At 46.7% G+C, this 14,193-nt stretch overlaps 1 protein-coding gene across 1 annotated transcript in view; it reads left to right on the top strand.

The window, feature by feature from the left end:
• The window catches only part of CASTOR1 (cytosolic arginine sensor for mTORC1 subunit 1), a 118,736-nt gene extending 105,198 nt beyond the window's left edge, over nt 1-13,538 (top strand). Inside the window, exons 8-9 of the mRNA XM_029571183.1 lie at nt 9,015-9,109; nt 12,017-13,538. Coding sequence (XP_029427043.1) covers nt 9,015-9,109; nt 12,017-12,079 — 158 coding nt within the window. The 3' untranslated portion in view covers nt 12,080-13,538. The remainder of the gene's footprint in view (nt 1-9,014; nt 9,110-12,016) is intronic.
• The last annotated feature ends 655 nt before the right edge of the window (nt 13,539-14,193 follow it).

The raw sequence follows: 14,193 nt of genomic DNA, 5'->3' as shown, positions 1-14,193 counted from the left end.
GTTCTGCTCGACAACCAGCTTAACTTGAAAAAATTCGTAAATAACACCACCAAAGAATGCTTTTTCAAATTGCAGGTATTAAGAAAATTAAAACCACTACTACACCTCCGAGACTTCCACTTGGTGCTCCAATCAATCATCTTGTCTGAAGTTGATTACTGCAACTCCCTTCTTTTGGGTCTACCGGCTAACACCATTAAACCCTTACAGATGGTCCAGAAATCAATTGCCAGGATTCTCACCAACGCCAACAAAAGAGATCACATCACCCCCATCCTTCAGACCCTTCACTGGCTACCAATCAAATTCAGGATTTGCTTTAAAGCCCTCATGATGATCCATAAGGCCTTGCATAATATCTCCCCCCTCATTCTAACCTTCCAACTACGGCCACACATCTCAAACAGACCTATCAGAAGAGCATACAAAGACACTCTGGATACTCCACCTGCTAAAACCTCTTTAAGGAAGCGCACCCTGTCCACAGCTGGTCCCCCTCCCCCCCCTTTGGAATTCCCTCCCTCCGGACCTCCGCCAAGAACCCTGCCCTCTGACAGGTGAAGAGAGAATTTGAAATTAAGTTGGCCATAGAGGCAAAAACCCATAATAAAAACTTTTAAAAATATATCCAAAGCAAGAAACCTGTGAGGGAGTCGGTTGGACCATTAGATGACAGAGGGGTTAAAGGGGCTCTTAGGGAAGATAAGGCCATTGCAGAAAGACTAAATGAATTCATTGCCTCCGTGTTTACTAATGAGGATGTTGGGGAGATACCAGTTCCAGAGATGGTTTTCAGGGGTGATGAGTCAGATGAACTGAACGAAATCACTGTGAACCTGGAAGATGTAGTAGGCCAGATTGACAAACTAAAGAGTAGCAAATCACCTGGACCGGATGGTATGCATCCAAGGGTTCTGAAGGAACTCAAAAATGAAATTTCTGAACTATTAGTTAAAATTTGTAACCTATCATTAAAAGCATCCATTGTACCTGAAGACTGGAGGATGGCCAATGTAACCCCAATATTTAATAAAGGCTCCAGGGGAGATCTGGGTAACTATAGACCAGAGAGCCTGACTTCAGTGCCGGGAAAAATAATGGAAACTATTCTCAAGATCAAAATCGTAGAGCATATAGAAAGACATGATTTAATGGGACACAGTCAACATGGATTTACCTAAGGGAAGTCTTGCCTAACAAATCTGCTTCATTTTTTTGAAGGGGTTAATAAAAATGTGGATAAAAGTGAACCGGTAGTTGTAGTGTATTTGGATTTTCAGAAGGCGTTTGACAAAATCCCTCATGAGAGGCTTCTACGAAAACTAAAAAGTCATGGGATAGGAGGCGATGTCCTTTCGTGGATTACAAACTGGTTAAAAGACAGGAAACAGAGAGTAGGATTAAATGGTCAATTTTCTCAGTGGAAAAGGGTAAACAGCGGAGTGCCTTAGGGATCTGTACTTGGACCGGTGCTTTTCAATATATATATATATATATATATATAAATGATCTGGAAAGGAATACGAAAAGTGAGGTTATTAAATTTGCGGATGATACAAAATTATTCAGGAAGGTACTCTCCCCCCGGCTGCGGGGGGAGAGTACCTTCGACCGGCTGAGGCGGTCGAAGGTACTCCCCCCCCCCCCCCCCCCCGCAGCCGGAGACCGCCCGGGTCACAGCCGGGAAGCGCCGAAGACAAGGTAAGGCGCATAATCTTGACTTGGTCTCCGAGGAAGTGTGGATTGCTGGGCCTGCCTGCGAGGCAGCACGCCAAGGAGGTCGCCATTCTGCCTGCCTACTCTCCTTCGCCGATAGGCGCTTGTTGTTAGCGCACGCGATAGGCGCACGTTGTTGGCGCACGAGATAGGCGCACGTTGCTCAGACGCCCGTGGAGAGGCGCACGTTGCTCAGACGCCCGTGGAGAGGCGCACGTTGCTCAGACGCCCGTGGAGGGGCGCACGTTGCTCAGACGCCCGTGGAGAGGCGCACGTTGCTCAGACGCCCGTGGAGAGGCGCACGTTGCTCAGACGCCCGTGGAGAGGCGCACGTTGCTCAGACGCCCGTGGAGAGGCGCACGTTGCTCAGACGCCCGTGGAGAGGCGCACGTTGCTCAGACGCCCGTGGAGAGGCGCACGTTGCTCAGATGCCGGTGGAGAGGCGCACGTTGCTAAGACGCCCGTGGAGAGGCGCCCATTCATAAAACGCCCGTTCTAGGCGCATGCTGTTGAACGCACATCATTGGGCGATACCGAATTTCAGGCGAATGGAGCATAAGAGAGCCCATGCGGCTGCAGAGCCGGCACCTCCAGAATCGAGCATGAAAGCTCTAAGCCTCTGCTCAGCATGCAACCTCAGAGCTACACAGAGCGAGGAAGCAGACTCACTATGTGCCCAATGTGAGGAGGCCATGGGAGTTCCAGCACAGGACCGGCCCCAGCCCAGCGGTTCCTCAGGGAGCACACCGGACTTAGCGGGCCGCGGCGAGCAACCAGGGAACCTGAGAGACCTGGTGGAATTATTCAAGGGGATTCACGCCTTTGTCCAGATGCAGTCTGCTCCTTGAATGGGTCTTCCCGTTCCGGCTGATCCGGTCCCTGGACCCTCGAGACCTAGGCGCAGCCACTCACCACCCGACAGCCCCGCTTATGAGGATTCGGATTGCTCCCAGGTAAGTGAGGAACCCCCAGCGGAGGGTGAACTTCCCTCGGAGATAGAGCCATATCGGACCATGAGGCGCTTCTTTCAGAGAGAAGATCTTTCAGGCCTGGTCTCGCAATAGCTATCGGAGCTGGCCATTCCGGGCCAGGATACCCCAGGGAACCCTAAAATGAACCCCTCACTATTTTCCCCTCCTACAAGCAGCACAGCAGCTAATCGATCTGGAATGGAAGGCACCGGAGGCCTCATTCAAAGGGGGTCGGGCCTTGACAGGCATGTACCCTCTGGATGCGGCGTCCAAGGAGCTGCTAGCATGCCCCAAGGTAGACGCCATAGTTAACGCAATAGTGAAGCACACCACCATTCCGGTTGAGGGGGGAGTGGCCCTCAAAAGATACACATGACCGGCGCATGGACACCATTCTGAAACAAACCTTTGAGGTAGCAGCCATGTCCCTACGAATCACGACCTGCTGCACCATGGTGACGCGCTCCTGTTTATCACAGGCGAGAAGTAACGCCCAAGGGGCAGACATGGAATCAGCTCTCGCATTTCTCACTGACGCAGCCTCCGACCTTGTTCGTACGGCAGCCAAGGGAGTGTCCTCCTCAGTGGCAGCCAGAAGACAGCTTTGGCTCCGTCATTGGGCGGCCGACTCGTCCTCCAAGACACGACTCAAAAGAATGCCCTTTAAGGGTTCTCTACTGTTTGGCAGCGATCTCGAGAACTGGGCTACTAAATGGGGTGCCTCTCCATTACCCCGTCTACCAGAAGACAGGTCAAGGAGGAGCCAGCGTTCTGTTTCTAGGCCATCCAGAGGTAGAAACTCTCAGCGCTTCAACCCCTACAGGACTCACTATCAAGCACCTTGTCCTCAGGACAGGAACCAGCCCTTTTGGGCCAAGCACAACAATAAGAGAACCGGCCCGGGTTCTGGCTCCGGCCGTAACCCACAATGACAATCAGCCGACCCATCCGAGGGTAGCAGCCATAGGGGGCAGGCTAACCCTCTTCTACCGCAGGTGGGTCGAAATCACTTCGGACCAGTGGGTCCTTGCCATCATCCGGGAAGGATATTACCTGGATTTTCTTCGGCTTCCACCGAACAAGTTTGTGGAATCTCCTTGCTCACCGATCAAGGCAGTGGCACTAGAAGCAACCTTACAGAGGCTCCTGGCCCTAAAAGCCATAATCCCAGTACCTGCGGAAGAGGTAACTTCTGAGCATTATTCCATTTATTTCATAGTACCCAAGAAGGAGGGCACTTTCAGGCCCGTCCTGGACCTCAAGTCAGTCAATCGACACCTACGGGTCCCCAGCTTTCGCATGGAAACTCTACGATCTGTCAAGAATTCAGTACAGCCAGGGGAGTTTCTCACCTCCCTAGATCTGTCGGAAGCTTACTTGCATATCCCAATTCATCGGGATCATCAGCGCTATTTACGCTTCAAAGTCCTGAATCAGCACTTCCAGTTCCGGGCTTTACCCTTCGGGTTAGCCACCGCACCGCGGATCTTTACCAAGGTAATAGTAGTAGTGGCGGCGGCACTCAGGAAGGAAGGAATCCTCGTCCATCCCTACCTGGACGATTGGCTGATTTTATTTATTTATTTATTTTAATTTTTTCTATACCGGCATTCGTGATAATATCACATCAAGCCGGTTTACAGTAAACAATGGGGTGATAATATGTACAATACAAATTATAAATGCAGTTACAATAAACAAGGAGTCGTATAACTAGGAGCAAGAAGAAGAAAAGATAGTAACTTTAACATAGTGTGTAAACCCGTAGAATGGTAGAATTTCCAATAATGGAAGTGAGTGATTTACAATGAATTGTTCAGTATAAATATGTAGTTTTTAACAATAAAGAATAAATCATAAGTAATGAAAATTCTGAATGTTTATAATGCTTAGGGGTAGGTTACCAGGATGGTTATAATAAGAAAGATGTTGCTTTTGCTGATCAGAGCAAAGTCACCGGAGGTGAGCCACCGGGCAACCAACAGAGTTATAGCTCTTCTGGAAAGCCTCGGATGGGTATTCAATGTAAACAAGAGCTCCCTACAGCCGTCCCAGTCGCTGGAATACCTAGGGGTCCAATTCGACACCCGATAAGACAAGGTCAGCCTGACCTTCAAGAGAAAATCAAAACTCCAGAGTCATCTGTAGGTCCTGCTGAGCGCCAGCCGGCCCACAGCTCGAGATTACCTACAGGTCCTCGGCCTCATGACATCCACTCTGGAGGTGGTCCCATGGGCGCGGGCTCTTATGAGACCGTTACAACGCGCCCTTCTATCTCAATGGAGCCCACAATCACAGAACTACACCGTTCGCCTACCTCTACCGGCCAGAGTGCGGTATCAACTACGGTGGTGGTTGCAGCCCGGACACATAAGCCGGGGTTAAGAATGTCCTCCCCAGCCTGGATTCTGCTCACCACAGATGCCAGCCTGAACAGATGGGGAGCACACTGCGAGGAACTCACCGCCCAAGGGCGGTGGACCAGAGAGGAGTCAAGGTGGAACATCAACAGACTAGAGGCACGGGCAGTCAGGCTAACGTGCCTGCGATTTGCCCACAGACTTCGCGACAAAGCGGTCAGAGTGATGTCAGACAATGCCACCATGGTGGCATACATCAATCGTCAGGGCAGAACCAGAAGCCAACAAGTGTCCCTAGAAATAGATCCCCTGATGATTTGGGCAGAAGCAAATCTCCAGGACATCTCCGCCGTCCACATTGCCGGGAAGGACAACACGATGGCAGACTTCCTCAGCAGAGAAAGCCTAAACCCAGGGGAGTGGCAGCTGTCACCCACAGCCTTTCAGATGATTGTGGATCACTGGGGGACGCCAGCCATGGACCTCTTAGCAGACAGGTCCAACGCTCAAGTACCCAGATATTTCAGCCGCAGGCGAGATCCTCGGGCTCAGTGGATCGATGCCCTGGTACAGCCATGGCCTCAGGGAATCCTACTATACACCTTTCCTCCATGGCCCCTGCTGGGCGCCGTTGTACACAGGATTCAGAGTCACAGAGGCCTAGTTCTTCTAGTGGCCCCGGACTGGCCAAGAAGACCCTGGTACGCAGACATGAGAAGACTACTGGCAGGGGAGCCTCTTCCCCTGCCTCCACACAGGGACCTGCTGCGGCAAGGTCCCCATCCTCCACGAGGATCCAGCTCAATTCTCTCTTACGGTCTGGCCATTGAGAGGGCTTGACTGAAGAAAAGGGGATACTTGGAGCCGGTTATAGATACACTCCTCTGAGCACGCAAATTCTCTACATCACTAACATATGTCAGGATCTGGAGAGTTTTTGAAGATTGGTGAGACTCTCATGGCACCAATTCACACACCGCGACAATTCCTATTATTTTGGACTTCCTACAAGATGGACTTCAGAAGGGTCTGTCCCTCAGCTCCATCAAGGTTCAGGTAGCAGCGCTGTCTTGCTACGGTCCCAGGAGTGACGGCAACTCCATTGCCAAACACCCAGATGTTTCACGCTTCCTGAAAGGAGTCAAACACATTCATCTGCCACTGAAGTGGCCAGTGCCTTTGTGGAACCTCAACCTAGTATTGGAATTTCTAGCAGGATCCGCCTTCAGGCCCCTTCGAGGCCTGTCTCTGTTTGTTAACCTTGAAGATGGTGTTCTTGCTGGCTGTGTGTTCCGCACGCCGCATCTCAGAGCTACAAGCACTGTCCTGTCGTGATCCGTTTCTCAGAATCACTCCAGATGCTATCCATCTTCGTACAGTTCCCTCCTTTTTACCCAAAGTGGTCTCATACTTTCACCTCAACCAAACCATATCCTTGCCTACCACGGAAGGTTTGAAGAAGTTGGAGGAAGGTCGAATGCTACGCCATCTCGACATCGGCAGACTGCTGTCCAGATACCTGGAAATGTCAGAGACAGTACGAAAGACTGTTCGTCCTGCACAGCGGGAAGAAGCAAGGGGAAGCGGCCTCACGGCTGAACATCGCCCGCTGGATTAAAGAAATTATCAAGGCAGCCTACGTAGAGGCAGGAAAACCACCGCCTCTACAGGTCAAGGCTCATTCTACCAGAGCACAGTCTGCCTCTTGGGCAGAAGCTAAGCTGCTGTCGCCTGCAGAGATATGCAAAGCAGCGACGTGGTCCTCCCTCCATACCTTCTCCAGATTCTACCGTCTGGATGTCCAGGCCAGGGAGGACACAGCATTTGCGAGGGCGATCCTACAAGGTCCTCGGGCAGCCTCCTGCCCAGTCCGGGAGTAGCTTTTGTACATTCCATTTGTTTTGAGTCCATCTGCTACACGCTAGGAAATGTTGAGATTACTTACCTGATAATCTCCTTTTCCTTAGTGTATGCAGATGGACTCAGCATCCCGCCCGGCTGCCGGTATACATGGGGATTCGCCGACTCACGGTAAGCCATGTTTTGCTTATATAGGGCATCCACCCTGCCGGGTGTCAACGCCTTCCGATTGTGATCACTGGCGGTCTCCAGCTACTATCAATTGGTCAGGGTAATCCTGTTCATTTAAATGATCGGTCAGCTACAGCTTTGCAAGGAAGATTACTGAATTGCTTCACTTCCTGTGGGGGTATATGTACCCGTGCTGACGTCAGATCAGTCTCCAACTGCTAGCACAAGCACACAATACCCATTTGTTTTGAGTCCATCTTCATACACTAAGGAAAAGGAGATTATCAGGTAAGTAATCTCAACATTATCAGGTAAATTTCTCCATTTTTCAGTTTAGCGTGCTTGTTTTACTTCTGGTCTATTTGTATGTCATTAGCTTACCTGATCTGGCTTGCTCTGTGACTCTTAACGCCCACATTAAATAAAACCCATGATAAAATGTAACTCCAGTTTTAGTGTGGGTTTTATTACATCAGCTCCCTTGGATGTAAGATGGTGGGGAAGGTTGGATGAGTGTTGGATTACCATTACCCAGAATAATAGAAAATCCACAGACACAGCTGGGATATATCTTTGCAGTGTGGCTGGGATAACTGGGCAGAAAGGATAAGCCAACTGTTTGGGGTTTTTTTGTTTTGTTTTCCTGCTGTCGCCTACTAAGTTAATTAGGTTCTTGAATTGACTGGTCAGTTGGTTATGATACTGTTCATCCTAGCCTTTTTTCCTTATACTGCTCTCATTTTTTTTAAATCATTACAATCCAAGATATCCTTCCACTTGCTTTTACTCTTCTACTCCGAAATTGATGTTAAGCTATATAATCCTTCACCTAGTTGCTTGGAGCTTTCTTTGCTCTCTCCTCACTCTAAAAATGTCATTCTCTCTGCTTGATTTTCCATGGCCACCTGGCTCATGTCTCTTGCACTGCCTAACCTAAAATGTTTTATGTATATCTTTTGGTTTTTTTCTATTTTTCTAAGAGTTTTGATCATGCTGAGCTACTTGTAACTATCTTGGTCCTAGGGAAAACTTAAAACTTTGTAGATTGTGGTAAATTTTAAGAAGATCCTACACAGTCACCTGAGTTCATGCACTATGGTGTCTTTTTATGTTGATCTAGCAGGAGATATCGCAGCCTAAGATTTGTGAAGAGATGGGAGGTTTTTTTGACCCCTCTAGCTGCTGAAATGTGACGGAAAATCACATGGCAGTTTGTGGCCCATCCCGAGTTGTAGTGTTCATTAGTCTGTATGAAACACTAGATTCCCTTAGCTTGAGCTACAGAGTTCACAGCAAGTTACTGTAAATATAAAAAGCTTTTGTAAGTTAGAACAATGTGGTATTTCAGTTAGGGTGGTGTGGTCATGAAAACAGCCATGATATTTGTTGCATCATTTTTTGTCAGCTCCCATACCAAAAAACCCCTAGCAATTCAGTTTTGTCAGTATCTTGTTTTAGTGCACACTTGGGGGGGAAGCACATGCTCTGTTTTGTAAAAATATCTTGCATTAAAACCAATGAAAACTTCCAGAAATACAAAGCAGAATGACACAATGACTTTTTCCATGCATGCCCTAGTTTCAATTACAGAAGGGCCATAAAGGCAAAAACTAGTTGGAGGTGTGCTAGAAAGCGGATTGGAGAATAAAATTGCAGGAAAGGAGAAGTATCAGCAGGAGCTACCTGGTCGAAAACAGGGAGAAAATGATTGAGGCTGTCATGAAGAGGAGATGCATTAGCTTTTAGTAAGACAGTGGGTCTCCAGCGGGTGGCATAATTGCTTTCATGCCTGGCTCCTCAGGCAGCAGGATCCCGCTGCTTTTCTTGCTCTCCAGGGCATGTGACCATGTTAGCCCATCCTATAACTGTCCTTGGGGTGAGAGACAAACCTAGGAGATTCTGCTTTGGTCTCTAATGGGCTCCGATTCCTTTTCAGATGAATGTGGAATAGTAGCGCAGATTGCTGAGCCCTTAGCAACAGAAGATATTTCAGCTTATTACATCAGTACCTTTAACTTTGATCATGCCTTGGTAAGTCCTGGGTGTTACCTTTTTTGTTGTGTTTTTGTATCGTGTATATTGCTTAAATGTTTCCCAATTTAATGTTTATGGTGAAAAGTGGGTAATCAACTAAAAGGAATAATTTTGTATTTAAAACATATTTATAAATCTCCTTTCCCAGTTTACAAAATTTATATTCCTCATCCTAAGGTCTGCTCTTTTAAATAAAATAAAAGGGTGTCATAAACACTGAACAAGTAATAGTGATGAACATCCACTCATTCTCCCACCATGGGTACACGATAGTCAAGAATTAAGAAAATGCCTTTGCTTGTTAAGGAAACAATTTGGAAAACCCCAGATGTCTGGCTGTTTGTCCAATGTCACAATGGAGTGAGTCATCTTTATGAGGGAATGCCCCATATCTCTCATCAGAGGAAGATGCCATGTGGTCTCTTGGGGCTCGCTGAGGTGCCTGTGTCTTTACCTTCTCTGTTGGTTATGGGAAAAGACACAAACAAAAGTGAATTGTGCCACCTTTTCCTCCTTTGTAGTTTCATTTCGAGCAATTGGAAACTTTTTAAATGCCCCCCCCCCAAATTACAGAGTGCATAGCTGTGCATCGTCCTGTTGCAGGAGCCATGTGGACGTTATTACATTAATTAACGCCTCTGCATCCTCTAGAGAAGAGATCAGACCTGGTCCTCCATCTCCTGAGAGATTCGTAGGAAGGAATTTGCTCTGCCACAGTTCATTGTATTGCTATTTGCACATGAATTGGGCCTGGTCACTGCCATAAGGACTTCAGCAATGCTTCCTCTTTACTGACGGACTGGAATGGTGAACTCTGGATCATAAAGGTCTAGATGTGTATGATTGAATGCCATCTTTAATTTTTTTTTTAATTTGTATTGTAAAATGTTGTTCATGGATTATTTTTTTTTTTAGCTTTATGCTAACAAAGTAAATGCGAAATAGAAATTGAATTAATGTAGCCCTGGTCTCTAAACATTGTATAGTGTCAGAATGGTCTTGAACCCTTCATCTGTAGACTGCAGCAGAGTTTAATTTGTAGACAAAAAGGAGGTGAAACTGAGAGGGGGAGGTGAGATGGGCAAGGCCAAGTGAGACCGGTGGAAAGGGGTAGGTATGACTTCTCACGCTCATGCTCTCTCGCTCTCGCTCTGCTGGATGGGCACTGGTAGGCAAAGGATGGCTGGAGGTTAGGGATGAAGGAGAAGGCAGATAGTGGGGCCCCCTTCATCAGCCCCTCTCCCCCATAAATTCCTCAGTCTCACACCCTATTTATGGTGATCCTTAACCCCCTCGCCTTCTCGAGTCAGCTCACTCACTTCTGCCTCGGGGGCAGGGCTCAGTCTGGTGTGGGGCCTGGAAGTAAGGCAGCAATGCCACGTGCTCGCCTCACTCTCTTCTCTCTCCCTCCCCTGCTTTCTCTCTTCACACCCTTCATTCGCTTTATGCACAGACTGCCCCCCATTCTGATCGTCTCATAGTCCTTCCGATCCCCTCACTCACACCCCCATGCAACCCACAGCCACTCCAATCTCTTCACTCACTTTTTTGTCTCTCCTTCCCCTCTCTGATCCCTTCATTCACTCACTCCCCTCCCCATTCATTCTTTTGGCCCTTTTGTCCTCACCAGTGTGGTCATCAAGATGATGGCATGAAAAGAGGAAGCTCACACACCCAGGAGTGGCAGAAATAAATGGGGTGTACAGGCATTCACTCCGTGTTTTGTTTGTTTGTTTTTTTACCTTGGCCTCCTAAATTGTGCTGCCCTATGGCTGCCCTTGTCTCAGGGTAAGCAGCTCCAACACGTTTGCTCTTCTCTGCTTCCTTCAAGGGCTAATGGGGTGCACCATAAATAATCCATGCAACTACTGGCATTGGTCTGTGTCGGCAGGGGAGCCGGGATTGATGTCCACTGCTGGGTCCCACCACAAAGGTGGCCGAACGCCGTTCTGGGTGGTTCTGCCGGAAGTTAAGCCCTCCATAATGGACCCAAAAAGAAAATGAATTATAGCAAGTTTGAAAGTTGTGAGCAAGACCAAGATTAAAGCCTTGACAACTGGCACTGGTGCTCACAACTTTCAAACTTGGGCTAATTCCGTCTGCTTCAGTGGTTCCCTGCAGTACAGGGGGGGGGGGGCCTGGATTAGGGAACAGAGTAGCTCTTCTCTGTGCGCTCCAGGCTCACCACCTCCTCTCCTGTGTTCCTGGCTGTTACCCTCACAAATACTGGGGGATTTCTCTCAGTAGAGCATCTTCACACTTTAAAAAAAATAAATACATTAAAAGTAGTTTTGTCCTAAAATAAGGTAATAGAATAGATGCTGCTGGTGTTTACATGTTAAGTCCATCAGAAATGCTTTGGGGTGGGGTTTTTTTTTCACATTAAGGGGTTTACTTCAACTAGAAGGCAGCAGTTTGCTGAAGCAAGACATTGGGCTAGGGGCTTTTATTGCTCGGCATGTCTATAGATTAAAGCATAGGGTGTGGCCCTAAATGCTGATCACCACAACTTTCAAAAGAAAGACAAATCTTATGCTTCAACTTTTAAGGATTTTTTTCAAGGATGCTCTTGGACCTGGCATACAATTAAAGAAATGCATTAGTGATGCTGTATATTTAGGGGACACTTGCTAGCTATGCTGTCAGGGCACACTGTCCCTTGCAAGGAGATGCCCACTGGCAAGGTGGTCTGCTCGTGGTCCACGAGGGCAGTCTTACTGGAACTCTGGGGTCGTGCCACTTGCCCTGACTGGTGAAAAAATGCATTGATTTGTCTCTCTCTATCTGGGCATTTTGATTAAGTTTTATGATATGACATGGCCAATTAGGATTGTGTGATAGTGAGAGCACAGGGCTGTGGGAGCAGCTTTATAACAGCCTTGAATGTTGTCTTCCTTTTCTCAGGTTCCTGAGGAAGATATTGATAGTGTCATTCAAGTGCTGCACAAACGACAGGAAAGCAGCTGATGAGGTGGAAACTTTGATTCCTCTTTTCTTGTTCTCATTCTCCACCGGTGATGGTCTTCACAAATTGGGCCTGACTACAGTAGCCAAAGAGCATGGACACACTTCAGAACCAACGGAGAGTACAAAATGGTGCACTGCTTGTATAATCACTCCGCTTTCTGCATTTTCTTCACAAACTGTGGCAAGATTGGCTTGGTCTTCAGATGATCTGGGAGTCCCGTGTTGGTTGCTGCTAAGCGATTGCTGTTCCTCAGTGGCAGGACAGGCTTAGCCGCTTCCTGAATTTCCAGAAGAATGACTTTCACCCCGTGGAGGCCTGGGAAGGGATACATTTAAGAAAATGTTGCCTTGTTTTTCTCTAACTCCTTTGGGTTGCGGCCTGTTCTAGGAATGAAATGTGGAGGCAGTCATTTTAGAACCTGCAAGCAAAGTGCCATAAAGCTGAGCTTCATATTGGTTAGATACAAGATGATGCATGTTGGACACCGAAGGGATGTACTAAACTTGCTTTTTTTTTTCATACTTAATGCTGCTGTTGTTTAGTCTTGTGAGTCAATAGTGATACTTCAGTTGAATTGTTACCTTAGAGTATAGGAAACTAGAACATAGCTGTAGGCTGACATTTTGTAGGTAGCACTGAAGGGGGTTAGATCTTGCCCTAGGGGTTTGACCTTTGCCAGTGAGAATAATGGGGGAGAGTTATCAATTTTGCTCTAATAATTAATTGCTCTGGTTTTGTATCGTGATAAGGGTTTTTGCCCCAGATGAAAATATTCTAGTATTTTCAGTGATAAATCTGCAGCCTTTTGTACTGGAGCAAAACTATTGAAAATTCTCCTTGCCTATGTCTAAGCGTAGGAGGAAGTATACAGGTTGTCCTGCCTCCAACCTTATATATGTCTTGAAGTCCTCTTACAATCTTGAGTGCAAGCAATTAATGCAAACCTTGTTGATGAAATCTAATATTGTAAGGAACACTAAGGGGAGACTGTATTAGGGCAGGGAATTTAGGGCAGTATTAAAATGAGCAGCTCTGAGTCCAGAACTCAAGTTGTATGTAGCTTGTGATGGTTGTGTTGTGTGTTGCTTGCTGGGAAAGAATGGACAGTACATATTTGAGCATGTGAGCCTGCCCTTGCACCTCGGTTCACCTAACTCACTGTGAAGGTTTCTTGTACTGGCTGCCTGGCGTAGTCTTGATATCATGCATATGTTAAGAAGATGGCAGACTGCAGTATATCTTTGTTTTTTCCTCCAGAACTGCAGAAACTGCTCAGCTCTCTCCAAAACCTGTTTAGTGCTAGTAATATATATTTTTTTACAGTTTATCTTTTTCTTGCATACAGAATCTATGACCTTGTAGGTAGTATAAAGAATATTTTCATGTATAACATTTTTCCATAGATATTTTTTTTGTTGTTTGTTTAAAATTACTTTGTCAATAAAATGCATTTGAAATGCCCAACTTTTCTTGTGGTTCTTCCATGGTGAGCTGCATCAACAGTTGTATATGCTATAAATGATTTGGGATAGCCTTAGCCAGCTGTGTATCCCATAATTTAATCTTATGCCATATGAAGAACTGCTTAATGATCTGCCTCCTATAATACCCAGTCGTTCCTTTACTCGTTAGTGTACCATAGACTCATCACCACACATTTTATCCACAGCTTCATTTGCTATTGATGGCTCCCGGTCCTTTTGCAGTCCAAGTGTGTCCTCTGCTAGTTTTGATCCTCAGAGAAATGTTAAACTTTATGGCCTACTCCAAATTATTTATAAACAGATTAAAATGTAATGGTCCAATGGATTAAGGTTTAAATATTGAGGCCCTTAAAGTTCAAGCACAGCAGTCGTCTTGTAGCACTGCATCAGAAATCTTTGCAAAGTCCAGATAAATAGCATTCGAGTTATTTCTTCTAATATGTCTTTAGGTCCCAATATTCAGAAAAACTGGTTACTTTGGGGCACCCAGAAATGATTGGCTTTACTAAATCACAGGTAGCATCTTCCTTCTTATAACTTCTATTTTCTTGGACTAGAGATGGTTACAGTCCTACGTATAGCCCTATGCCAGGTATTCAAATGTGATAGCAAAGGAATCCATGCAAATA

The sequence above is a fragment of the Rhinatrema bivittatum genome, chromosome 11, assembly GCF_901001135.1.
Source record: "Rhinatrema bivittatum chromosome 11, aRhiBiv1.1, whole genome shotgun sequence".
In the NCBI taxonomy this organism is placed as follows: Eukaryota; Metazoa; Chordata; class Amphibia; order Gymnophiona; family Rhinatrematidae; genus Rhinatrema; species Rhinatrema bivittatum.
Note: the sequence above shows the minus strand (reverse complement) of the source record. Positions and strands in the feature narration are given on the sequence as shown.